Source organism: Aulonocara stuartgranti (genome assembly GCF_965226115.1).
Source record: "Aulonocara stuartgranti genome assembly, chromosome: 11".
Taxonomy (NCBI): Eukaryota; Metazoa; Chordata; class Actinopteri; order Cichliformes; family Cichlidae; genus Aulonocara; species Aulonocara stuartgranti.
In genome coordinates, this window is record NC_138947.1 from 6884513 (window position 1) to 6910955 (window position 26443).

The following is a 26443-nucleotide window of genomic DNA, read 5'->3' on the forward strand; positions in this document are numbered from 1 at the left end:
TTTGAGCTAAAGAGAAAATCCAAAGGATCCTGTAAGATCTTTTTTTTTTTTATTTTACAGCCAGTAAAACAATACATCCAGGCAGCCTGTATGATACTTAGATGATGAAAGGTTAAATATAAAGAAATACCAATCTGCTGTCATTGATATCTACTCTGTTCTTTATTCCCTGCTGTCAGTTTTCTGTATATATCTATGGAAGAGCAGGGAAGCTCCAGAACAAAGCTGCACTGCATAATAATAACATACTTTTAATGAATGCTAATTATTCCAAAGTCTCTCCAAGAAGAACATGGGATTCCACCAGCTCACCAGAGTTGGCTCACTGAAGGAAACACGAGCTTCTTCTGCACTAAGCGGCTTCACCGGAGGGCGTCACTGATGCATGTGGTCGCAGGCAGACTTCACGGACTTCAATTACCAATCAAGTTTCTCTGAAAACAGTATTAGTAATATCTACTCTCAAATGTTATTTTTTTTCCTGACATCTTTGAATGACTTATGTTCAAGAAAGACTCACAGAACAACACAGATTTGACATATTCATTGTTTTATTCAAGTACAAAAATATTAGCAGCTCCGTGTTCATGTTTCAGTCATAAAAAGCTTCATCCAGTGGTAAAGGCAGCGAATTTGACACCCAGCTTTTTTGGCATACGCGCTGCAGTTCACATTTCCACAGTAATAATTCAAAGCGATGTGGCCTGTTATTGCATATCTGTGACAACCGCAGCAAAATAACTCTTAAAGCGATTAAAAACCAGAACTGAACTGATCCGACAACAAGAATCATCTGCAGCCAAAGCGCCACATATCTTAATCATCAGTGCGACAGAGCGACACTGTTTGTCTGGGGAACACAAACTCTGAAAAATAAAAAATAAGCCAACTGATGACATGGTTCTTTTTTACTATGATGAACCACAACAGTTTTTTTTTTATATACACATGCACACACGCACACACAGATAAACAGGCCAACAACAGAGAAAAAAGTCTCTTTTTCAGTCTGCTTCTTGATGATCTATACACTTACACATTTAACCTTACAGTAATTGATTCAAGGTTACAAAGAAAAGTCTCAGACGATCTCATCCCAGGAGTGTTCATGAGTCACAGCGTGGTTTCCAGTTGTGCTGATTCCTTCATGCCTGCAGAAGCTGTCCCACCAGGGCAGGGCTCCTCTCCCGAATTAAGGCTGACGCGATCTCGGCGACCCGCGACGCTGACCTCTCCCAGTGCTTGGTGCCAGAGAGACAACAGGAGGAGAAAAACAAAAGACAGTGAGGTCATTTTTTAAAGAACATTCAATTAAAACAAGACAACAACACACTGCTAGTGTGAATAAAGTCCCAACATAACAGTTCAAATAACCATTTGTTCACTTTTATGTCTCTTCTCAGGAGACATGAGTGTGTTTAAGTCATCACAGGGTTTGTAACCTCAAAACTTCAGCCAGAAGCATCCAGTGAGCATTAGCAGCCAATTCAAAACAGTTGGAAACAATGTTCAAGCACACCCATGTTGTTCCACTTGCAGTAATGACAAAAGAAAGAAACAGATCTGTTAGTTGGATTTGTAACATCAGTGGCTTGGCTGTGCTCTGCTCTACACAGACACGAGTGACAAATTCGATGTTTAAAATTTACACGCACGCTATCCACAAGAATTCCCCTAACGAGAGAAAAATCTAAACACGGCATGAAGTGCGTGGTATTCTGAATTCACCACTTTAATTTGATATTAACAATCGCAAATTCTGGTGGTGGATTTTCTCGACTAGCGTGTCAGTTTCACAGCTTGTTCAATCAACAGCCGAAAGCAATTTTCAAAAAAGGGCGAAAAGATCAGAACGGAACAGAAGTAAACCAGTTTCTTTTTTCAGAAATGTGGTCAAGCTCTCTTAATGTGAACCGATAAGATCTCCTTTGATATTTATGGTGCATGATATTGGACAGATCTGCAGTAAACCACACGTTCAGACAAAAGGAGACCAGTTTGGCCCTTTAAGGCGGGCTCCACTGTTGTGGTTGTTTTGCTTTCGTGATTCCTCTCGTCTGTATCTGTTTCTTTTTTCTATGCAGACCGCCTGCGCAATGCACTTTAAATGGTTCTCACTCCCCTGATTTCATTCCTTTTAGGCTGCATTGACTCCCTACTTTGATTTAGTTTCTTGATGACGTCAGTGAGTGACCTGTTTTCCATTTTTTCAAAGGGAATGGAGTTCAAGGAGCTTCGCTTTTTTAAAACCATGGCTTGTTTCCTTACACAGATTTATGCTTCATGCTCAACCTGCCCTTTTTCATATAGAAACTGTGGACTTCATTATGGCTTTTGATGTAGCTGATGTAGCATTAAGCATTAAAGACAAATGTGCAACAACACGCAGCAAAGAGTATACTCAGAACACAAAACAGCACACACAGAGAGAGAAAAAGAAAAGCAAAGGTCTGGAAAAGATTAAATTTTTGTAATGCAGTAAAATGTTTTCTACTCAAACACCAAAAAACATTCATGTTTTTTGTTTGCTACAGCACCTGCAGCTTATGGCTAAAAACCACCTCCTTCATATTGCGCAGCTCGCCCTCGTGCTGACAAATCAGCACTGAACTGTTGAGGCTGGGGGTGGAGGCACACGTCAAGACCCCAAAGGATCCAGTGTTTCCCAGCAGATAATTAGACTGTAATGAGATCTTTCAGCTCCTCACTTTAGGGACTGCCACTGCCTTAGTTTCACCAACATTATCTCAAGCGTCACCTCCTGTCACACTAATGCTTTGCATTAATCTTCTCTGTTGTCTTCCTCTTTTCTTTGCATGAAGCTTTTTTGAATTTTTTAACTATTGCCACCATCTATAAACCATGCATCATCCTCTACCTTGACTACCTCTTCTCCTTGCATCTTCACCTTTCCAACTGTACTTTGTCTTGCTTCTACTTTTGTTCCTCTTCTCTCCATTGCATACCTTCAACCTACATACACCATGTTACCATGAGTTGAACAAAGAACAAGATGGCTGCTAGGGTGCAGACACACGGCTTGGCAGGTCCTGTGCGTTTGCCAAAAAACCCACCTAAAAAACCATCTAAAAACCCCTGGATCTTGACATCAACTTGTCTTTTTGTTTTTATACATTTTTATCTTCTGTGGAGTTCGACATGTTCAAGAAAGCTGGATAATTATACCACTTTCCCAGCCAAATGGAGTCAACATCTTTTGTTCACAAGATTCTTGGATTTTGGTCATGCCAGACCACCCCCAGGTAAACATGAACAATCAGATATACCACAACTGTCGCTGGAGATTCTGAAACTTGTTCTGATGCTACTTTTGGCTGGTGATATAGAACTAAATCCTGGACCTAATTCAAACATCAGTGATTTGGACTGGCTACAACTAATTAGCCTAGTTAGCCTAGGCCTGCCTGGGCCTCCATTTCAGCTTCCTGGGCCTCCATTTCAGCTAGCTGGGCTTTCACCTCAGTTACTCGGGCCTCCACCTCGGCTGCCAGGGCTTACACCTCGGCTGCCAGGGCTTACACTTCAGCTGCCTGGGCCTCCACCTCGGCTGCCTGGGCTTACACCTCAGCTGCCTGGGCCTCCATTTCAGCTAGCTGGGCTTTCACCTCAGTTACTCGGGCCTCCACCTCGGCTGCCAGGGCTTACACCTCGGCTGCCAGGGCTTACACCTCAGCTGCCTGGGCCTCCATTTCAGCTGCCTGGGCCTCCATTTCAGCTGCCTGGGCCTCCATTTCAGCTGCCTGGGCCTCCATTTCAGCTGCCTGGGCCTCCATTTCAGCTAGCTGGGCTTTCACCTCAGTTGCTCGGGCCTCCACCTCGGCTGCCAGGGCTTACGCCTCAGCTGCCTGGGCCTCCAACTCAGCTGCCTGGGCCTGCATTTCAGCTTCCTGGGCCTCCATTTCAGCTGACTGGGCCTCCACCTCGGCTGCCTGGGCCTCCACCTCGGCTGCCTGGGCCTCCACCTCAGCTAGCTGGGCCTACACTTCAGCTGCCTGGGCTTCCACCTCAGCTGCTCGGACCTCCACCTAGGCTGTCTGGGTCTCCACCTCGGCTGCCTGGGCTCCCACCTGCTGTACCCAAACTACAGTCTCCGGTAAAGGGTTTCTCATCATTAAATGCTCATAGTATTGTCAACAAAAGGACAAGAAATCCTGCTATTAAAATTTACAGAGGAACAAAGATCTGCAAGACATTTAATCAGGCTAAAGTAATCTGGGACACTAAAAATAAACCAAAGGGGCTTCTATGTGGACACATTAACATTCGCAGTATGTTACCAAAGCATGAGCAACTGGAACATATTCTAAGCAATTCCAATATTTCTATTTTGGGTATCTCTGAATCTTGGCTCACAAGTTCTTCTCCTGAGTCTGCGGTTGTCTTTCCAGAGTACACAGTATTCAGAAGGGATAGAATTGGAACAAGAGGAGGAGGAATACTTGTGTATGTAAAATAAACACCTGGATTGCTCTTTACTTAGTTCACCAATAGATGTCGAAATAGAACATATTTCTGTTAAAATCACTCTTTCCCCAGAAATGTCATTTACGTTGATCTGTTTATATCGCCCTCCTTCAGCAAAGAATATTTTTTATGAACAACTACAGATATTACTTAAATATCATGCTATAAATAATAAGTCTAATGAAATAATTGTAATGGGAGATTTTAATGTCAACTGGGACTGTGAAAAGGACAGAAAAACACTCAAGGACATAATGGAGACTTTGAACTTTACTCAACACATTGAACAACCCACAAGAATAACAAGACACTCTAAAACTAAAATAGATCTGGTTTTCAGTAATAAGCCCGAGCGAATTATTAAATCTTATAATTTTATCACTGGTATTTCAGACCACAATTTTATATTATTTTCTAGAAAACTTATAAAATCACAGGTTAAGAATGACTTTCAAAGTTCATCTAATAGGAGATCCTTTTATGAATTCATACCAAGAAGTCAGCGACAAAATGTAGCAGAAGCATTAGCATCAGTTAACTGGGAGCCTTTATTGTGTAGTGATGATCCACAATTCTGCAGCAGTCACTTCACTGACATTGTCAAGGATGTTATATCAACATACTCCATTAGAGCTCGACAAAAAATAAAGACAACATCTAATTTGCCCTGGTTAAACAAAGAGTGCAAGAATTTAATGAAAACAAGAGATCAATTACTAAAGCAGTTCCTGAAAACAGGTCTAACTCTGGATAGACAGAGATTTACTTCAATGCGGAATAAAGTAACAAGAAGTTTGAGACAGGCCAAAGCAAAATTTTTTATAAATATAATTGAAAGAGCCAAAGGTAATGGTAAAATTATCTGGCAACACTTAAATAAATTACTTGGCCGTCATTCAAACAAAAGTAAAAACACAATTGAACTTTATGTAAATAACTCTATTGTTAGAGAGCCTCTATCTATTGCCAGTAACTTAAACACTTTCTTTATTTCATCTGTTAAGGAGATCAGTCAGAGCTTTGACTCAGTCATATGCTCTGATAATGTGAATGATGTTGGTCAAAATTTGTTCACCATCACTCATATTTCAGACACTGAAGTTGCTAAACTAATTACAGGTTTAAAACAATCAAAAGCACTTGATGTATATGGTATTAACACAAACTTCCTAAAGGAACATATGGATTTTCTTGTACGTCCAACAACTCATGTTTTGAATATGTCTTTCAAACACTCCATTGTTCCAACAGATTGGAAAATTGCTGCAGTTACACCAATTTTCAAAGCAGGTGTGAAGACTGACATGGCTAATTATCGCCCCATAAGCATACTCCCGGTCGTATCTAAAATAGCTGAGAAGTGGGTGGTTAAACTCCTCACTGCTCACCTAGAAAACACCCAACCCTCATTACATCCATTGCAGTTTGGCTTTCGGGCACATCACTCCACAGATACTGCCCTGTGTATGTTAGTGGAGAACTTGAAGAGCTTGCTGGACAAGAGTCCCTGTGTTGGAGCTGTATTTTTAGATCTGAGGAAGGCTTTCGACTCTGTAAACCATCAGATATTGTTATCCAGATTGACTCGGTTTAATATCTCCAGTCAGGCTCTTCAGTGGTTTGCCTCATATCTCTCACACAGGAAACAGTGTGTGGTGTTGGATGGGGTTAAATCTCCATATTTAGACTGTGATACAGGGGTTCCTCAAGGATCTGTTCTTGGGCCCTTATTGTTCTCTCTTTTTATCAATAACTTACCTGAAGTCTGTCCAAATATATTTACTCAAATGTATGCAGATGATGCAGTTATATATACGCAAGCAAATAGTGTCCAGCAGGTGGCAAAAGATCTTACAGCTGCTTTAGCATTAATGCATAGCTGGCTGGAGGACTCATGCCTAATGTTGAACACCTCAAAAACTGTCGGTATGTATTTTTCAAAACGCCCCTTAAACTTGAAGCAGTCAAACATATTCCTGGATGGAGTAGAGCTTGAATTAGCTCCAGAATTTAAATATCTTGGGGTCATTCTAGACCCAACATTGTCCTTCAAGAGTCACATAAATAAAGTGTCCCAGGTACTTAAATTAAATAATCGAAATTTTAATCATATACGTAATAATTTAAATATGAATGTTGCAAAAACTTATTTTTACTCAATGATCATCTCTCATATGGACTATTGTTTGACGTCCTGGTCACTTGCTTGTCCAACAAGACTTAAAACTATTGAAAACATTTATAAAAGAAGTTTAAAACTACTTGACAAAAAACCGACTTCCCACCACCACTGTCATGTGTTAAAAAAACATAAATTACTGAACTTCAATAACTTAGTGAAACTTAAAAGAGTGAGTTTAATATATAAAGTCTTACACTCCCTTGCTCCACCACCACTAAAGCAGTTCATTAGGCATAAAGAAAGCTCAGACAGGACCACTCGAGCTACAATCCGAGGAGACTTGTTTATACCCCACAGACGGACAGCATTTGGGCAGAACGTCCTTTCTGTCCAGGGTGGCCATCTGTGGAACAGTCTTCCTCAACCCATTAGAGAATGCTCGACATTCAATTTGTTTAAGGCAAAGGTTAAAAACTGGTTATGGACAAATCAAGTGTGTGATCATGTATAAGTTGTATAGTTTTAATGTTTTATTTGGGAACAGAATGGTGTGTATGTGTAAGTTTGGTGATGGAGTTTTTATTATGAATGAATGATGAATTTTTATGAATTATTATGTCTATTTTTATGCTTAAGGACAACAGATGGAAATTAGCCCTTGGCTATAATCTGGTATGTTTACATTCATGTAATTTTTTTTTTTTTTACATTTATGTTCATTAAACTGCACTGTCCTAAATAAATAAATAAATAAATAAACCCCTCCATGTTCTCTTCCACCTGCTCAGATCACAATGTTGTCTATGAACATCATAGTCCACAGAAACTCCTACCTGTCCTCAACTGTTCACCTGTCCATCACCATCGCAAAGGAGCTCAGAGCAGATCCCTGATCGAATCCTACTCCCACTTTAAACCCATCTGTCACTCCTACTGCACACTTCACCACTGTCTTACTGTGACTTCCTTGTGCAGTATCACAGTTCCTCACTTGGCACCCTATTATCTGTGCAATTGATTCTGACCATCTCTATACCTCTCAAATACATATCAGATCCATCTATCACTGCTTATCTGGGTTTAGGGGCAGCAGTCTAAGCAGAGACATCCAGACCTTCCGCTTTCCGGCCACCTCCTCCAGCACATTTAGGGGGACACAAAGGCACTTCTGAGCCAGCTGAAAGCATATCCTGGGGGTGTCTCAGGTCCTCTTCCTGGAAAGGACACGACTGGAACATCTCAAATACTCGGAGGTGCCCAGGAAGCTCTGAGTCCCAAATGGCCAGCTCCTCATCCCATCTCTGAGCCCAGACACCCATAGGAGGAGGCTAATTTCCAATGCTTGTATCCACAATCGTATTCTTTCTGACACTACCGCGAGGTGAGTGTAGGAGCAGAGCTCAACCAATGAATCGACTGTTTTGCGTTCGTGCTCAGGTCTTTCTTCACCGCTACAGAGTCCACATCATTGCTGACACTGCACCAATCCATCAGTCGATCTCCTGCTTCACTTTCCTCTCACTCATGAACAAGACCCGGTGATACTTAAACTCCTCCAGCTGTGGCAGTAAATTTGTTTTTGGCCTGAAGTGGGCACATCGAACTCACAGAGATTGCAATAAGAAGACATTGTGAGATATCGCCTGGATGTTCCCAAGAAAATATCAGAGACTATACTGGGTCCAGATGTTCTTCTTAATCCTGGTACTCAACTCATGCATAGTGCAGAGGGAATTTTCTGCCTTGGCAGAGGTATGCAACCCTTGTTATAATAAGTAATCACTAGCTCAGCCCTTCAACCTTTAGTTACTGTCTGTAAAGCTTTCCAAAACATTGCACATATTTGCAATGTTTGCGGTGGAAGACATACCACCAAAAGCTATATAATCCACTCAACATATTGTCACTTAGAAACCCACCATGCTTTGTTCAGGAAGTCTTTATCATTATTCCCACTTTCGCTTGTCTTGTTTAAGATCCAAAAACAAACCTATCAAAGTGCAATACTGTCAGACAAAAAGAAGGGTCAAACCTACAATGCAGAATCCAGGTTTTAGTAATGGCAAATTATCTCTTACAACAGATTTGAATCAGACTTGCAGTATTTCAGCAAAATAACACCAACCAGGCTGACAGCTATTCTCCTGGGTCTGCAGCCGCTTTCATCAGCCAACTCTCAAAATGAAGGGTTTCTTAGAAAGGAATAAAAACATTTAGGAGGGCTTTTCACAAAGCTTTTAATTTTCTAACACCCACATAGAGGAAAATAAAAATATATTAAAAATATATCCTGCTAAAATGACAAATCATCTGTGATTTGTGATCTGGAACATCCTGTTTAGCACATATTTGGACCTGGCTTCTAAATACATTTAGTATTACAGATTGGTGTCGGCAGTTTAACGCATCTGGAGCAGAAAATAAGCTTTCTGTCACTCTGTCCTTTCTTGACCTTAAAGCCTAGCTCCACTAGCCAGCTTGTGCAGGGCCTGGATGGGAGTGCAACGAGGTGTGAGAGCGATGAGCGTGGAATTGGGCCTGACCGTGGATAAAGGGAGCAAGAAAACCTGGGATCCAGAGCTCCTAGAGCACTCCTCAATAATCAGAACCAGCAGGAGGAGGAATCAGATGACATTGATTTTCCACACCAAGAAACTGAAGGGGGAACTGAGGTATTGGAGTACAGATCACCAATTTTAGCTTCATTGATTAAAGTAACATAGGTGAAATGGAAGAAAATAAATAAATAATATATGGAATTAAAATATGATGAATGGGCTCCAGAGCCATTCTGTCATATGCCACCGCTTCTTAGTATGCCTTTTGATTTTTCTGAGGAATAAGATCAAGGGTGCCATTTTTCTTTATCGTGTACCCAAGCCATTCTTCTGTGGTTTAATCAATGGTACAATGAAACGAGGAGATTGGGCAGTACATCTGTAAGCAGTCAACAGAATGTGGCTGATAGCACAAAGTTACTCATATAGACTAAGGAATATGCACTGGTTCATCAGTGCGAGAAACCGAAAGTTTTGGTAAATGTGATTGCGTCTTTTCATTGTTTATTAGATGAAAGCATTCCTTCAGTTGTTATCTAAAACCAATTACATGTTCACACGGAAGGTTTTTGAAATGCTACATGTGTTTGGATGATCTGAAATACTGTGGGTATGATAAATGTGATGAGCACGATTATCAGCTGATTACCACCCAAGTGTACGGGACGAGGACCCTGGGAAAGTAGCAAGAATGCCGGATGTCTCTTTGCAAATGGAAGACAGCTACGGCTATTAAACCACAACTAATCGCTCAATTATAGAAGTCTGTCTTCTAATAGACAAGGAAAAAAAACCCCAAACATTTTAATTTGAACACAAAAACACACAGAAAAAAATCAAGTCAAGATCACCAAGGAGGATCAAAGTTTTAAGCCTGCCTAAGACCCAGTGCTGAATTATTTCCACTCCAGATATGCAGCCTTTGAAATATGAATCACGCTTCATAAAACATCATTATTAAATCCAGTAGTTTTCTTGCACAGTGGAACACAAATACGACTTTAGCTCTTCACTGACTCGTGGCACAGCTTTAAGTAGTCACAACTGCCACTCAGGCTTCAAATGCGGTTGAGGAAAAGGCATAAGAAAAAGGGTAGAATTACTTACTACAACAACAAACTCCAAGCCCTCAGAGACATTTGCATATTAAACTGCTTTCAGGCTGAAATCTATATGACTTAAGTGTGAGGAACTTGCAAACTGATGGAAGAGCCGCAGTTTACTCCAGCAAGTAGATTTTCTTGACATACAAGAGCTGGTATGTCTGTTTAGCTGCCGCTGGCGGGGGTGCCACAGCTCGTGTCTCCTCTTTCCACTGTGGACCATACAGGATGAATAAAGCAGCTCACTGGCTCATTGTTATGGGCACGCAAACATCCATGAGAGGGATTACATGTGTTGGGACAGATGCCTACAGAAGACTGAACACATGCACAGACCGCATAGACACTTTAGTGTGCATGAGCCTATGCATGCACACACACTAGGAGGTGGAATGTGATCCTGGAGGATTTGCATGTCTCCAGATCTTCATCATCATCAGAACCCATGTCCTCCAGCGTTGACTGAGATGGTTTTCCACTGTTTCAGACCCGGCCTCTCCAGTCGTATGTAGATGAATAAACCAGTTAACTCGAAGCTGAATTTTTCTCACTGTGGCAGAGCTGAGATAAACAGACTGGGAGTGGGCATTTGGACTGACATGAGATGAAACCTCAAGCCAAAGCATAACTGAGCCCCCGTGAGACGAAACCCACAAGCAAATTAGTTTGATTGATGGTCCTTTATGAGCTAATAGGCACTCCTCACCTGTTTACAATGTGGAATTAATCATCAGATGTTCCAAAGGCAGGCCAAAGTCTAAGTGCAGACAGCAGGAGGGTATTTTATTTTATTTTAAAAGGGCTGGATTTTACGAGATTCACTTTATTATTATTATTCGTGAGGGAACCTCACTTTCCACTTCATAATGATTAACTGCCACAAATCCTCACTTAAAGCCAAAAGTATCATCATTTATTCACATTAGTGGAAGGACGATCGCTAGTGTATGTCATATTAAATAGGAAAGCAACACATTTACATTTTGAAACACTTTTTCCCCCCAACACTGTCTGCTACATCCATTAGTGACACGTCCAATCTCTCGGTGGCCAAAATGGCATTCATGTAGTTTTTCTTCACAGATTTTATATTTTAGAACAGAGAGAAAACAATATATGAACTGGTATCAAGGGGAAAATACCACTGGATACAAACCACAGCTGGAGAGAGTTGTGGAGAGCTTAAGGGTTTTCTTTTAATTTTAAGGCTTGTGCTACAAAAACGCGGATTTCAGCTGCGGCAAGCAGGCCCATTAGAAAATTAAGTTACAGCTTTGTTTTGACACATAAACAATGCGATCTACTGTATAATCCTATGACGGTGCAGTAACTAAAGGGAAAATGTTCCCAATCATTCCCATGTGTACAAATGCAACACATGCAACAGGCCTGTTATTCCACACGGCAACCGCAAGTTTACAGAATGGAACTTCAATCATTAGCTTCTATTTTTGCTTACTGTTTGAAGGAAAGATTTTGACAAGTCGTGAGGTGACAGGTCTTTGAAATACATGGGGAAGAATGGGGGAGGAGAGCATCAGTGGACCACACAATAAGCGATCCTCAAACTCTCTACTTCTAAATGCCACTGATGCAATCAACCTTTCCATCTTAAAGAGCACGCAGCGGCACTTCTGCCACACAAGAAGGGCCAGCTTTGATGCAGAAAGGTTTCAGGCAATTAGGGCTTTTAGCTGTGATAATTTGCACATCTCTGTCATTCTCATGAGAACCTGGGCCCTCTGGTCCACTCATATTCCCTTTATAAAATGCCAAGAACCAGGTCCTAATATAAAAACAGCTTATGGAAAGGCTTGGCACTGACCCCAAGCTAAGAGAACTGGAAAGAGTTGTTAGAGTCACACTAGCTACCATAGCTAAAGTGGCCAAGAACATCAGGAGAGTTTTTATCACCTCTTTTCATCATCCTAATATTTTACTGTCTCTGCATTTTTCTCTGTGACATAAAAGTGCTGTAGTACAAACGGCTGTAGGATCCACTTGAGGGCAGTATCATTACTGGCATTGTGGCCAGACAGCGTTCTCCACTCTGGGAGTCTTAAAAGTCAAAACCATCACCTAATGTGAGCCTCGGTGAGCAATGCTCTTTAATAGAAGTCATTTCTCAGGAAAACTCTTCCCAAACGACCTGCCTTACTGAATCCCAGTGATATAATACTGCTAAAAACACCCAGTGCTTTTAACACAGAGAGGATAGTGTTTCAGGGCTTCTGACAGCTCGTCCCTGAGTGGGTATTGTGGTCCTCTTGCTCTCCCTCCTCTCCGTGTATCATTGAAGACAGGCAGTAGCTAGGGGCTAAACTGAGAAAGGAGAGGGGGATAACAGGTTCAATTACTGGTCAGTCTGATTAGAGCCCTGAATGTTACACCACCAATGTCCTGTAGAGATTCATTGATGTAATCAGGAGCTGTGGCAGAATGACTAACTCCCTCTACTGAAAGCAGCACCAAGCAATACACCAGTACAATACATTTTATCTTATTTTTTATTCTTTGGTGTCAAGTTAATTTTGGAAACTTTGGGATTTCTTTTCGGATATAATTTGACAAAAGTTTCTGTGGATTGGTTTAGTGGATTTGTTTAGCAGCATATAATTAGCGACACATTGAGCCAATAGACTGGTGGGTTATTGGGATTAAAAAAAGTAGATGTAGATGAGAATATTAAAACAGTTAAAACAGTAATAGTGAAGAACTGTGTTACAGAATTTGCATGAAGATTACAGAGCAGTTCAAGAAAAGAAATGTAATGGGAATGTGCACAAAGCAGGAAGAAAACTGAAACGTTTTGCCAAAATGGTAAACTTATATTCAGCTCTAGCTGGAGCATTAAGAGTACTTTTAGTCCAGGCATCAGTATTAAAATGTAGTTTTAGTGTAGTTTTAGGCTACACGTCATACTTTTTTTCTTCCATTTAAACTACTCCCTTTGTTTGATCAACATAACCCACAACAGAGAGTATTAAAAGTCCTGGCATCGTTTTTGCATTCTGTGCTTAAAAAAACAACATAAATCAATTATGAAGATTAATTTATTTTCTTGCACATAACATTTCAGATCCATGGTAAATTTGTGCTCTACAGGAAGTTAGAAATAATACATGGAAGTGATAGAAGAAAGAGCAAGGAAAGGAAATGTATATAATTGTGATCTGTACCAAGACGTGCAGTTTTATGTGAAAGCTAATGTTCAGTTTTGCTGCTTGGAGAAAAGATAGTAAATCTAACTGAAAGACAAAAACAAAATATGCAACGACAGGAGATAAGAAGAAAGGAAATAAAACTAAAAATAAAAGTATTTCATATCAGTAAACATACTTTCCAGATATGATAATGACGGGGATACTGACCGCAGCACATTATGGGACAAACGAACAGAGGCTCTATCTTCAATCTACTGAGATGGAATGAATAAAAGATGACCAATAACTGCCAAACTTCAGTCAGGCACTTGGATTAAAGTGACAGGAGACAGAGAAGAAAGAAAACGCTCACACACATACATCCAAATATTAGATTTAGATCCAAACAGTGCTAATATTTACTGCTGAGCTTCAGGTCTAAACAACTTTCAGAGTATATATCAGGCTTACACTGAAAGTTCAGCCATAAATTTAAAAGCCGTCTGTATCCAAGCTAAGAGACTGGGACCTAAAGCTGACAGAGATGACAGTGACATAAGTATTATTTCGTACTTCTCAGAGATGAAGCGTCTCTAGGGAGTGTGTTTTTATTGAATTTTGCTGAGGTATTTAGTGTTGCTGCCTGAATGTCTGTATTTTAGATATTCCCATCATTCCCATTCTGCCTCACTTCATCTGAAAGGGACTATAATGTAGGAAAATGAATAAGTCTGTATCCCGCCCTACTTTTGTGAGGCTTCCTCAGACTTTCCAAAAGTCCAAAAGAGCTGACAGGTTAAAAAAAAGAACTTTTGTCCTGATAACTGCCTTTTGAGATCACATTGAGAGAACAACTGCTGCCACACAACCTTTTCACGGTACACTGGAAAAGCTCTTTCAACAAGGGTTTCCAAAATATCCTGTCTAGGGGCATCCGTCGGGCAAACAAAGCAGTTTGTTAGTCATGTTCCATGTGCGACTTCTCCTTCTGTGTACCCTCCAGAGAAAAGGAAAACTCTGCTAAGAATGGGACACTGAGGTGGTCTGTATTTCCACCGGAGCCCTTCAGTGAGAACTTTTTGAACAAGCTCTGGTGAGAGATGACTTTGTTTGAATTGAACTCACCGAAAGACAGACCTCAAAACAGTGTGCAAGAACAATGGATCCTTAGTTGAGGAGGTATGAATGCATGAAGGCATGGGTGGGGAGTTATGAACTGGGACATACCAAATCCTCCGTGCGCTGAGAGAGAAGAACAAGCGCACACACACTCGCCACAGAAGCCTCATTTACTGATCACATTGTATCACTTACAGAAACCCAGGGAGGCTAAATACACTCCATATCGCAGGTCATCTGAGGTCAGCTGCAGGTGCAGGCAGATTTTAGAAAACAAGACATTTATTACTACCTGGGTTTTCAGCAGCATCCTGGCCAAGACTCGGTGCCCTCACTTCCATCGCTAATGCTAAACATGCAAACATAGGTGCAACACAATGTTTTTATACTCCTGTCAAAATACCAGTGTGCTGCAGACTAAACAACAGGGGGATGCTACCCATGTGGTTTGAGAGATGAAGAGTGAACAGAATTGCTACAAGAAACTGTTAAGAAAAATGTTTTTACACAAGGCTTCGTGAGAAAACTCTTGGAAAAACTCATTTTGCAGTTTTAACCAGGCAAATTCAACATGTCAGCTGTGGAAAATCGTCGGTTGGGCACATAGACTGTATATAGAGGATGGCTGCAGATCCAGAGACATAACATCATAGTTTGTGGATTTGCATTTTGATGCTTCAAATGGCCACTGTCATCTTGAGGCTTTGTAGCCAGAAGTGGCTGTATTTTGGTGAGTGGGTTCAGTGCTAGCACCAAGAAAACTGCATCAATTGACTTCATGGGTGCACACAGAGCTAGGCAATAAAACAATAACATAATTATCATGCAAAGGTCTTAGCAATATAAACATAAGTTGTACAATGTTGCAGTATATTTATCATATTTAACTTCTGACAGGAAAAAAATTAACCTTATGTTTATATATCAAATTAGGTTTAAAGGGGAACCTTTAGGGTTAACAGAAATAGTGATTTGATTTATATTGGGATACATATCGATATCAGTTTACATGAGAAAAAGTATTTTTTATTTTTCGGAGGAAAGCAATATGGATTTTAATCCTCGTTTCTAATTTTCCATAAGGACTGATGAGGACGGCCACATTTTTACCAACCTCTTGGGGCTTTCTGCTCTACTTTTTTTGGTCTGAACTTGTTACGTGCTGTTCTACAGCTATTTTCAACCATAAACAGCCACGCAAGCACGTGTGCCAAGGTCTCTGCAAATAAAAGCACGAGTAGAGTAAGAAGGTGAGTGGCACAAAAACAAACCTTGATGAGGTCCGTTAACTGAAAGCATAATTTCAGCAGAGCTGCACTTCCCCACCACATAACTGGAAGTAAACTGAAACCAGGACTACCGTGGGTGGTCAGAAAGGCCTAAAAACCAATTGGCAAAACAAATATACATGTATGTTCGGCTCTTTCTCTGCGTGACTGAATGTTTACAAACTCATTGTGAAGAACTGGCTTAAACCGATCTTCCATAAGAATAAACTCTCTGTTTCAAATATATTCCCTCTTGGAATGTCATTTTCCAATTGTCTGCAAGATTCTCCCTGATTCAAGACACATCAACCCAAACACAACGCTGCTGGTCTTTTTAATCTATGAAATCAAAGCTGAGTAAACACCGCTTTGGTATGTCTAATTCTTTGAGCCAAACTCCAGCGGTCAAGTTTCACACATACCAACACACATCTGGAGCACTCAGCGTGGAAGATCAAGCTTGATATTCTGCACATGTCAAGGCAGTGAATGGCTCGACCCTAACTCTACAAATACATTACTAAGAGGGGAGTGATCCCAGGCTTCTGTCTTTATGGAGATGTCAGGATTCAACTGAGGGAGCCAAGTGCTCTCATCCACTTTTCCAGAAGGATCTTAAAGTAAAAACGACATAATTGTCAGAAGAAAGCCAAGTACTTAGACAACAACAGGGGAAAAATTATGTGAAGGGGCAGGGTGGATACTGAACTTTTACTCTCTGAACCCACTGAAAGACCTGCCAAATGTGTCTCAGAAACATTTTGGTAACAATAAACAGATTTGTGTAATGCCACGTCATTTCTTATCTGTGTTGTTTTCTGCACTGTTTGGATTAAGTTATATGATGTTACTTAGTGTTTATTATTTTAACTCACAATTTATCTCTTATTTTCAACTGGACTAAAATATCAGAGGAGACTACTGCATGCAATCGTAGGTTATAATTGAATACATTTATTAACGTTCCAACAGAAAAATTAACACCAGACACCAGTCACATCTAACAGAAAGGTTAGCAGTGAGCGGAGACAGCAACCATCCTTGATTTCTCTTGACCCTAACAGCAGGCAAACACAGAGATGTCACGAAAAGAGCTTCACTTGTTTGTTTCTAATGTCTGGTGATCCACTTGCTTCTTCTTTTTTTAAACATCAGCTGTAGTTGCCATCCAGTTATTTCAGTAGGACTACTATTAGGCTGGTATTTGTACTAAAAAGTACCAGTAAGAACCAAAGTAGTTATAATAAAATTTGGTATATATTGTGATTTACTGATCTCTTAACTTTTCATCAAGTCAATTAGTCCTGGGTAGTATTATGGCATCTAGCATAGCAGGATTTTTAGAAAACAATTTTATCTTTAAAACCTTAAAAAAAAAAAACTTAGACACTGTTACTAATGGGCGAAAGTAGGAACGTTTGTGTAGTAAAACAACCCTGCACATTCCTGGCTACATTTACTTCATTTTTTTGACAAGCATAAATACCCTTGTTTGCATCGATCATCAATCATAATAGTTCCTAAACGCTTTGGCTTGATACCAGAGCCACTGCCGCCCCTCAGATTTATCTGAGGGGCGGCAGTGGCTCTGGCGGAATTTACCGGCAGTCATTCTTAAATGATTTTTTCTTTAAAAAATCATTTAAGTACGCAAAGATTTTGTGATATGTGGTTAGTAGAGATATCCAGTTCACTGAACTTGTTTCCTTTTATCCAATGCTCTGCATCGCCATGAAAAACCATTCTTTTATTCGGCACAGAATAACTGTTGGATTTAGGATGTGAAATAGTCAGGAGTGAGCTGAAAACACAGAGACAGCAGCCTTCCCTAATCTCCCCCCGACTTCAGCAGGAGTACAACTCCACGGGCGTCACAGCAAGATTTTCACTTGGTCGTGTACGGTTTCACCTGTCTGCCTTTCAGACCCAGATCTGAACAGGTAGAGGAGAATAGGCCTATAGAGTCCTCTTCTTTTCCTCTTCCCTCCCCTCCCTCTTCTCCTTTCTCTCCCTCTCTTTTCTTCCTGGCCGGCTAATCTCTTCTCAGGTTTAGGGTTCCCGGTTCGGGCTCTTTGAGGAGGAGGAAATATGGGGTTGGGTAAACATCAGGGCTCTCACTGCAGGGATTACAACACCCATATATCACTGAGACAACTCCCTTTTCAACAAATGACAAGTCACCAGGACCCTGTGCGAGAAAGGATCCAATGACACTTCCTATCAACACAGCAGACACCGATAGCATATACCGTCACCGTTTTCACAACATCGTGTTAGTTTATGAGGATCCGGTGTCTTCGCATTCTCAGCCAACGTCTTCAGATCGGTTTGAGGTTTTCACACATTGTTGCACCTGATGTTTGGCTTGTGGGCATCTTCAAAGAGGCAACAGCACAAACGGAAAAGAGCTCTAGAGAAGCTCTTTGATCCTTTCAGAGAGAGTGCTGTTCATTGCCCAAAGACTCCATTTCACTCTCTCCTGTTGACAAAGCGAAGTACCATGCATGGCAACGTGCTGCTGGATGCATTGTGCTTCAGCAGCTGGGTGTTATAAAGTAAAACCACAATCGGGCCTCATTTAAGAAAAACACACTTTTTATCCAAAAAGACATCACCGAAGGTCAATGAGGTGAATCAGTTTTCCAACCTCACTGGGACGAGCACAATTCCATGTGCTCATGCATTTTAGCTGTCAGAAGGTTAAAATTCAATTAGCCAAACAGCTTTTCTTTTCCAAAGCAGCGGGTGCGTCCAATAATTCCTCAGTGCGATGCATAATGAGAAGTGAGGGACACTTAAATGCACTCCCCAGTTGTGCTTTTCACTTGTGTGCAGTTGACAACGAGCAGTCATGTCAGAGTAAAGGATGAAATCATTTAGGGAGGAACAAAAGGCACCCAAAATTTATGGACGATTAACAATGATGCGTGTAAAAAATTGGAAAATAGACACTGTGGTGATGCTACACATGTTTTTACTATTGATGGCAAATTGAGAATAAAGCTACAACATCTTAAATTTATAAAGCGTTGTTACGTTTTTTGTAAAGTGTTTATATAAATATTTTCACTGGAATGTGGCTCTAATATTCACATTTCTCACAGAACAGTATTCTGGTCAGCTGTATACAGCACCACGTTACTTTGTAGTAACATCCTAAAGGTTAAACTCCACTGAAGAGAAATTATAACTAAACACATTCTCATAATGTACCTGTTCAGTTTTTCTATAATGAATCCTTGATATTTTCATTATTATTTTTAATTTTCAAAACCAGCATTAGTGTTTTAACACTATGTCCTTACAGATTGTTTACTTTAAAGGATTTTTTTGATACTCAATGATAATGCATTGAGGAAATTAATGACTGGTTGCGCCACAATTTTCTCCAACTAAACAAAAACAAAACTGAAGTAATAGTCTTTGGCGCCAAAGAAAAACGATTACAGGTCACCAGAGAACTTCAATCCATACATCTAAAAACCACAAACCAGGCGAGAAATTTGGGTGTAGTGATGGATGCAGACCTAAACTTAGAAAAACACATTAAGACAATAACAAAATCAGCTTACTATCACCTCAAGAATATTTCAAGGATAAAAGATCTGATGTCTCAACAGGACCTGGAAAAACTAGTCCATGCATTCATCTTTAGTAGGCTTGATTACTGTAACAGCATCTTTACAGGTCTACCTAAAAAATCAGTCAGACAACTACAGCTCATTCAGAACTCTGCTGCTCGAGTCCTCACTAAGACCAAAAAAGTGGACCACATCAGTCCAGCTCTGAGGTCTTTACACTGGCTGCCTGTCCGTCAGAGGATAGACTTTAAAGTTCTGATGCTGGCCTATAAAGCTCTGAATGGTTTAGGACCAAAATACATCAGTGACCTCCTGACCCAGTATGAACCTTCCAGATCCCTCAGGTCATCTGGATCCGGTCTTTTATCAGTTCCCAGAGTCAGAACCAGACACGGAGAAGCTGCATTCAGCTTTTATGCTCCTTATATCTGGAACAAACTCCCAGAAAGCCTCAGATCAGCTGAAACACTCAGTTTATTTAAATCCAGGCTGAAGACTCACCTGTTCTCAGCTGCATTTGAATAAAGCACCAAATCCACACTTTTAAGCTTAAATTTCAAAACTTACACTAACTACTGATCTTATCTATTTCTGATTTTATCTGTTTTGATTTTATATACTGTTTTGTTTGTTTGTTAAGCTTAAATTTCCAAACTTACATTAACTACTGATCTTATCTATTTCTGATTTTATCTGTTTTGATTTTATATACTGTTTTGTTTGTTTGTTTGTTTGTTTGTTTGTTTGTTTGTTTGTTAAGTGGGTTTAGAGCTCTGGGTAGCTCCCCAGCTGGGTCTAGACTGGGTCTAGAGAGTATTTTAAATTCAGGGAATTTAAAATAGAAAGTAGCTCGTCCACAGAAGGACTGGTAGCTCCCCTTACGATAAGGGTTCAGATCGCGCGAACAGGTGTGAAATGTGTGTGTTTAGTTAGTTTGTTTGTTTGCTTGTTTTAATCAATTTTAAATCATGCTTTTTATTTGTTTTTGTTTCTAATGTCTCTGTAAAGCACTTTGAATCACCTTGTTGTTGAATTGTGCTATACAAATAAATTTGCCTTGCCTTGCCTTACTAATTGCAGTATTAGCCTGGCTAATTATCAAGTAAGTAAAACTCAAATTTTTGCATAGAATAAAGAAACGTGTTGGCCTATGAACTTAGACTTTGCACTTTGAGCTTTAGAGTTTAGTCATATTTCTACTATTAGGTAAGCTAAGCTAACCTACTCCTGGCTGTAGTTTTAGACTGAACACACCCCTTGTGCTGATCTTCTTTCAGTAAGACAACAAGGAGGCAAAATTAAAATGAAGTAAATTAGTGGTTTTTAGACACCAAAATGAGCCCAAACCTTAAAACAACAGGTCAGCAAAAAAGCATCAGCAGTTTTGTAGTTTTTTCCCCTCCGTGTATATATGATTTTTTTTACACAATAATTTATTCTGGTTGATTTGCTGTCCCCTAGAGCAGCTATCCATCTTCTCCAGGAACACCTCAGTGCTGATGATACAGGAGTATAATCCTTCATCATTACTGTTACACACATTAACAGTAGTCATAGTTCAAATTGTGACAGATTGTGTATCTGATTTGTACAACATGACCTCATAATACTGCACAGGAAAGCACCAATTGTGAAATTTTGGGTTGAAATCAATACGGATGTGTAAAAATAACAATTTGGACAGTGGCTGAAGAAATACTAATTTTGTTCATCTTAAAGATAATAAAGGACGAGACAAGTCTTTTGGGTCCTTATGTGATTTACTTTGGACATTTAATCAGCACATCAGCCCTACTTGCAATAAGCTGATTATTGGTTACTGGCAATAGTTTAATAAGCAAGATAACCTCCATCCAATCTTAGGATCCAGGACAGCCAGGCATTCTCTTAGCGAGATAGAATTTAGACCACTGAGTTGTTTTGTACAGAATGGAGGGAACTCTTTAGAAATTGCATGGTAGTGGTGAAATTTCTACACATACACAGAGTCATAAAAAGCAAAAAATGCACACTAACTATGTTTAATAATAGAGAGCAAGCTATCAAGTGTCACAGGGAAGATATATGTATAAAGCTGTAGACAGAGGCATAACTTAATGTTTGCAGTCTGCACTGGCTTCCCTTACAAAGACATTCTGAGAAATCCAAACAGGAAAACTTGACCTTTCTTTGCAAGGAACAGAAAATGCAATCCAGACCATGTTGTCATGGGGAAAACACAACATGTTCGTCTTCATGCGACCAAACTGTAGACATCATAATTCTCTGGATGACAAACTTCTGAAAATCATGGCAAAGATACTAACAATAGTTACATGTTCACTCATGTGAATTCATGCCACCCCAGCTTCTTTTTTAATGGCTCTGTTTATTTAAAGACTAATAATCCACGTGGAGCTAATGAATCTTTCACTAATATTAAAATCAAATTAACAGCAATGTTAATAGTGGTGTCTGCTTTCAGTCAAAGACATGCAGCAAACTTAGGTATAAAAGCAATATTCATATAAGGTGTACGGCTGATGGAGCGTGTGTTGGCAGGCATCGCCGCAAGTATGAATAAGGACATCTGGGAAGAATTATCCTCATTATAACAAAAAGCTATCAGTGATTTATAGGAGGTTGTATTCTGTTGTTCCACTATCTCATAACGATAAGAACTTTATCATGGCGAAATGCGCATTATCTCTGTCACTCCCTTTCCCTTTCCTCTTTTCTCTCTAAGGAGTTAAACAGGATGACTAATTAACAACTTTACTCTTCGCAATTCTCAGGAAAACCATGATATCCAACATCCGATAGTAGAATCAATCTCACATGTGGGGCAGCGACATTTTGCATGCCTCACTACCGAGAAAACAAAACATCTCTTTTTAATTAAACAACAGTGCGGTGTCAAGACCTGATGCGACATACCATCTCACTGACCACGAACAAAACCAGCTCACCCATCACATTTTTCTTCTTCTTCTTTTTCCTCTCACCAATGTGAACAAACCCGACATGCTCAAACATCCTCTTGCCTGAGGCAAAGAGGTTTTTACCATTTATTTGTGAAGTGATGCAGCTGCCAATTTGTCAGGAACATGAATCACAACGAATGTCATATTTAAGGCCAATAACACCATGAATATTCATTTATATTGTCTTAGGTTTGCTTTACACATCTGGCCCAAAAACAGTGATTTGATTTGATGGCTTTAGTAGCATGAATCTTGATATTTCTCACTGTGGGGGAAGAATAATTTCTCCTTATATAATCCTGCAATAAGTAAGAAGTCAGATATGGATTTCAGATCAAGTCTGACAGTCACATCCATCCTAATGACTCCAGTACACATTTGGAGGGCCTTACATAGGATCCCCACATCAGGTTAACTGTTGTGACTTGGCCTACATGTACTTCATTCGAACTGCACAGTGCTTTGGACCTAAAGCACCTCTGCATATTTTTCATCCCTGTCATTCAGTTCAAAAAACAACTCATATAACAGAGGATTTAAAGTTTCTATCCATCCTCTTAGTCGCACTACTGGGCACATTTATTCCAATGCAAATGAGGATGTGTGTGCATCCTAAAATGTACAGATGGCTGATATAAGACAGCAACATTACCTGAAAGACAAAAAGTTAGACAAGACATTGGAACTACACAGTTAAAAATTACTTTTCCACTGCTTTAAATTTGGCCTTTCTTAGTTGTGCATTTCTCAATAACTCTTAAGTTCACTTTAAAAAGAAATAAAAGGAAGGAATGGAGAAGATGGAGAAAAGACAACACTCTTACCTTTGACTGTTTAAGCTGGATGCCATAGATGAGAATATTTCTGTGCTTGGCTGTTGAGGCCAACTCCGTGATTGCCGTGGGTGCTCTCTCGCTGACAGGGAGCTCATCAGTCCTGCTGAAGTGCACCTATCAAAACAAAGACCACCGCACCCAATCAGAAAACAACTGCCAATAAAGAATAGCAATTACGCCCCATTTTGGAGCAATTACAGGACATTGTTCAAGCAGTAGTTTAAACATGTTGCAGCTCAATAGGCTTATTTGTTTAGGGCTATGTTTGGGGAAGTTCGAGGAAGCATGAGCGTCTGCTTAGAGTAAACAGAGGTTGGTTGATACACAATCCTGTCTGAGGATATAATGACTCTAATTGAGTTGTAAATCTTATGGACCTCTGGGGTTTATTTTCCTCAATTAGGGTAGCATAATCCAGATACAATGGTTCAGGTTACTGTGTCATCTCTATGAGCAGCTAAACTTTAGTCGATTTCCATAACCATACTGCTGACAGCAACTTAAATGGAGATTTATTCCTTTCAATTATTCTGTCACATATCGTAAAAAACTGCGGCAGTGAGATGCAATAGTCAGGAGAATAGTTTCAAAAATGTCAAGACATCTGCTTTAAACGTACAATTATTGCACTCTCCTTGAATATCAATCAAATGTTGGTTGTCATCAGCTGAAGTTCCAACTTGAAAACTGATTATTCAGCACATTCGCAGGGGTAGGACACCAAATTGTCTTATTCGGGCCAAGAATCCTCAACGGTGAGCGAGCTCATGAAGAATGAGAGTATTTGTCCTTATTAGACTGGATTTTACCAGAAATTAAAAAAAACTTGAACATAGACACTATTGTTATTGGGCACCTTCCATAATGACTTAGAGGGGATGCTAAGCTGATGTAAAATATACTTGAAGAGCCCCCAACAACCTGACAATCAATCAAGTACAAGCTGCTTGAGTGATAATTATACAATAATAATATTATTGATATTAATGGTAATAAACTTCAGGCAAATGTTTATCATAGATTGGTGATTTCTTATAGCGTAAACTCAACAGCAACATTTTTTTTCTTTGAAATGTCTTGCTCAAGGCCATAACATCTTAGACTAAGTAAAACAAAGTGACCTCCATTATCCGGTCTCCTTTACTCCCCTTGAGGCTACCACCATCACATGGATAACACCAACACTTGAAACTCTATGATCCCTCAGTGATCACTACCATGTGATCAAGCCTGGGATAAATAACGGGGTGCATATGCAATCTAATAATAGCCCCAGGCAAACCCCCCCCCAAAAAAACCCAGACACTCTGGTGCAGGATCAAATCGCTTAGGAGGACTGCCTCATGTTTTGCCATATTCTCAACTTTCCAGGCTGAGTTTATGCACATTTGAATGTTGACGAAATTAGGTTAGGCATAGATGGGGGGAAAAATGACAGATGTGATTTACTTTAATAGAATACGCTTTAATTCTCCCTTTTGGTTTTCCCCTGCAAATTTCTAAAGGCATTTTTTATATTCCAATCAATGAATCAATCCTTTAAATAGCAATTTGGTAACAAAAAATAATCTGAAATCCAGCGTGGTTTTATAATTCACAGTCTCACTGTAGATCAGAGCATCACTGCATGTTACATAAGGAAGTACTAGGTCTATATAGACTGATAGAATACAATTACAGGAGCAATCAAATTCTAATAACTTCTATCTTCTTCATGTAATAAGAAAAGGACACCACTCATTAATACAGCAGCATAGAAGACAACAACAAAAGACAAAAAAGTGACAACAGAAATATGCAGCAACCAGGCTCCTTTAAGCTGCCAACAGAACTCTGATCTACTGAACCACAAACTCTGATGTTTGGAGCCCAGTCAGCAAATTGGGCTGTTGTTTGTGTTCTGCAGGTCCTTCTCATTGGGCGACAGTGCTGGAGCAACAGAGTGTCACTCCACAACACAAAAGATGGACTAGTTTGGGATTCAACAATTTCAATCCTTAACTCTAGTTTTTGTCCATAGTTGTGTTTTTTGTCTTTTTTTTTTAACCATTTTTGTGCAAAGGGGGGGGGGGTGCTAACATATCATCTAATGCTAGAAGCTTGCAAATTGCATTCAGCAGTAAAAAAAAAAAAAAAAAAAACAGATGCAGAAAGGCAGACAAGTAACAAACTGATAAAACACTAGAATTTCTCTTTCAAATCCCAGACTGCTTGGACAGGCTATATCACACAGTAAGCTTTGTGTCTTAATTGTTTAATTAAAATTCAACCTAAAACTACCTAGGAGGCACAAACAGCACAAATATGGTGGCGAAATCTAGTTCAGCGATTTCACCACCAAGAAACAATACTGCTGTTTATGGATGGATGGAGTTACTAAAAATATCCGCCTCAGTAGAGTTGTTGGAAGGTGAAAGCTATCCATAGAGTCTCCAAAAGTTGATTCTGTTCATCTGGACGTAGCGTTTTCAGTGGGAGAGACGTTTAGTCACTCAACCAAGTGACTTCTTCAGTCTCAGCTGACTGCAGGTTTCCCCAATCTTATAAACGGTACATTTGCATAATGACTGAAACCAGCACCACTGAAGGAACAAAGGGCTGGGAGGTCAGTTCCTTCATCATAATTATGAAAATTCTCATGACCATTGATCAACAACCACTGATCAATGGCCATGAGAACCATTCACAGAGAGCTGGGCAATGGCTGCAATCACATCACTGTATGATGGCGAAAGATGTACCCTTAGGCCCCCTCCTCAATTCAAAGATGGTCTTTCCCTTTTCACGTAAATGGCCTCCTTGACTCCGCGCTCAAAACAGCGTTCCTCCCTGTTTATAAGATTGGGGAAACTTGCAGTCCGCTGGGACTGAAGAAGTCACTTGGATGAGTAGTTAAATGTTTCTCCCACTAAAAACGCTACGTCCAGATGAACAAAATCAACTTTTGGAGATTTACTTACCTGGATGAATGAGCATGCATCAAGACCTATCCATAGAGTCCTGAGTTCAATTCCACCTGAGTTCAAACCTGCCTTTCTGTGTGCAGTTTGCATGTGGGTTCTCTCCGAGTACTTCAGCTTTCTCCCACAGTCCAAGGACATGCAGTTAGTGGGGGTACGTTAATTGGAAGCTCTAAATTGCCCATAGGTGTGAATGGAGGTGTGAATATGAGTGCGAATGGTTGTCTTTGTCTATGTGTTAGCCCTGAGACAGACTGGCAACCTGTCCAGGCTGTACCCTGCCTCTCACCCCAAGACAGCTGGGA

General features: G+C 40.1%; 1 protein-coding gene across 5 annotated transcripts in view; it reads right to left on the reverse strand.

The window, feature by feature from the left end:
- Positions 1-550: 550 nt before the first annotated feature.
- Positions 551-26443, reverse strand: part of crppa (CDP-L-ribitol pyrophosphorylase A) — a 57982-nt gene continuing 32089 nt past the window's right edge. For 3 of the 5 annotated variants that reach the window (XM_082552755.1, XM_082552758.1, XM_082552757.1), the window contains 2 exons: positions 23167-23292; positions 20982-22994 (listed from right to left, as the gene is read on the reverse strand). In XM_082552755.1, coding sequence (XP_082408881.1) covers positions 22863-22994; positions 23167-23292 — 258 coding nt within the window. In that variant the 3' untranslated portion in view covers positions 20982-22862. Of the gene's footprint in view, positions 1242-20981; positions 22995-23166; positions 23293-26443 lie in introns of those variants that run through there. The other 2 variants (XM_082552756.1, XR_014279837.1) reach the window with 2 other exon arrangements.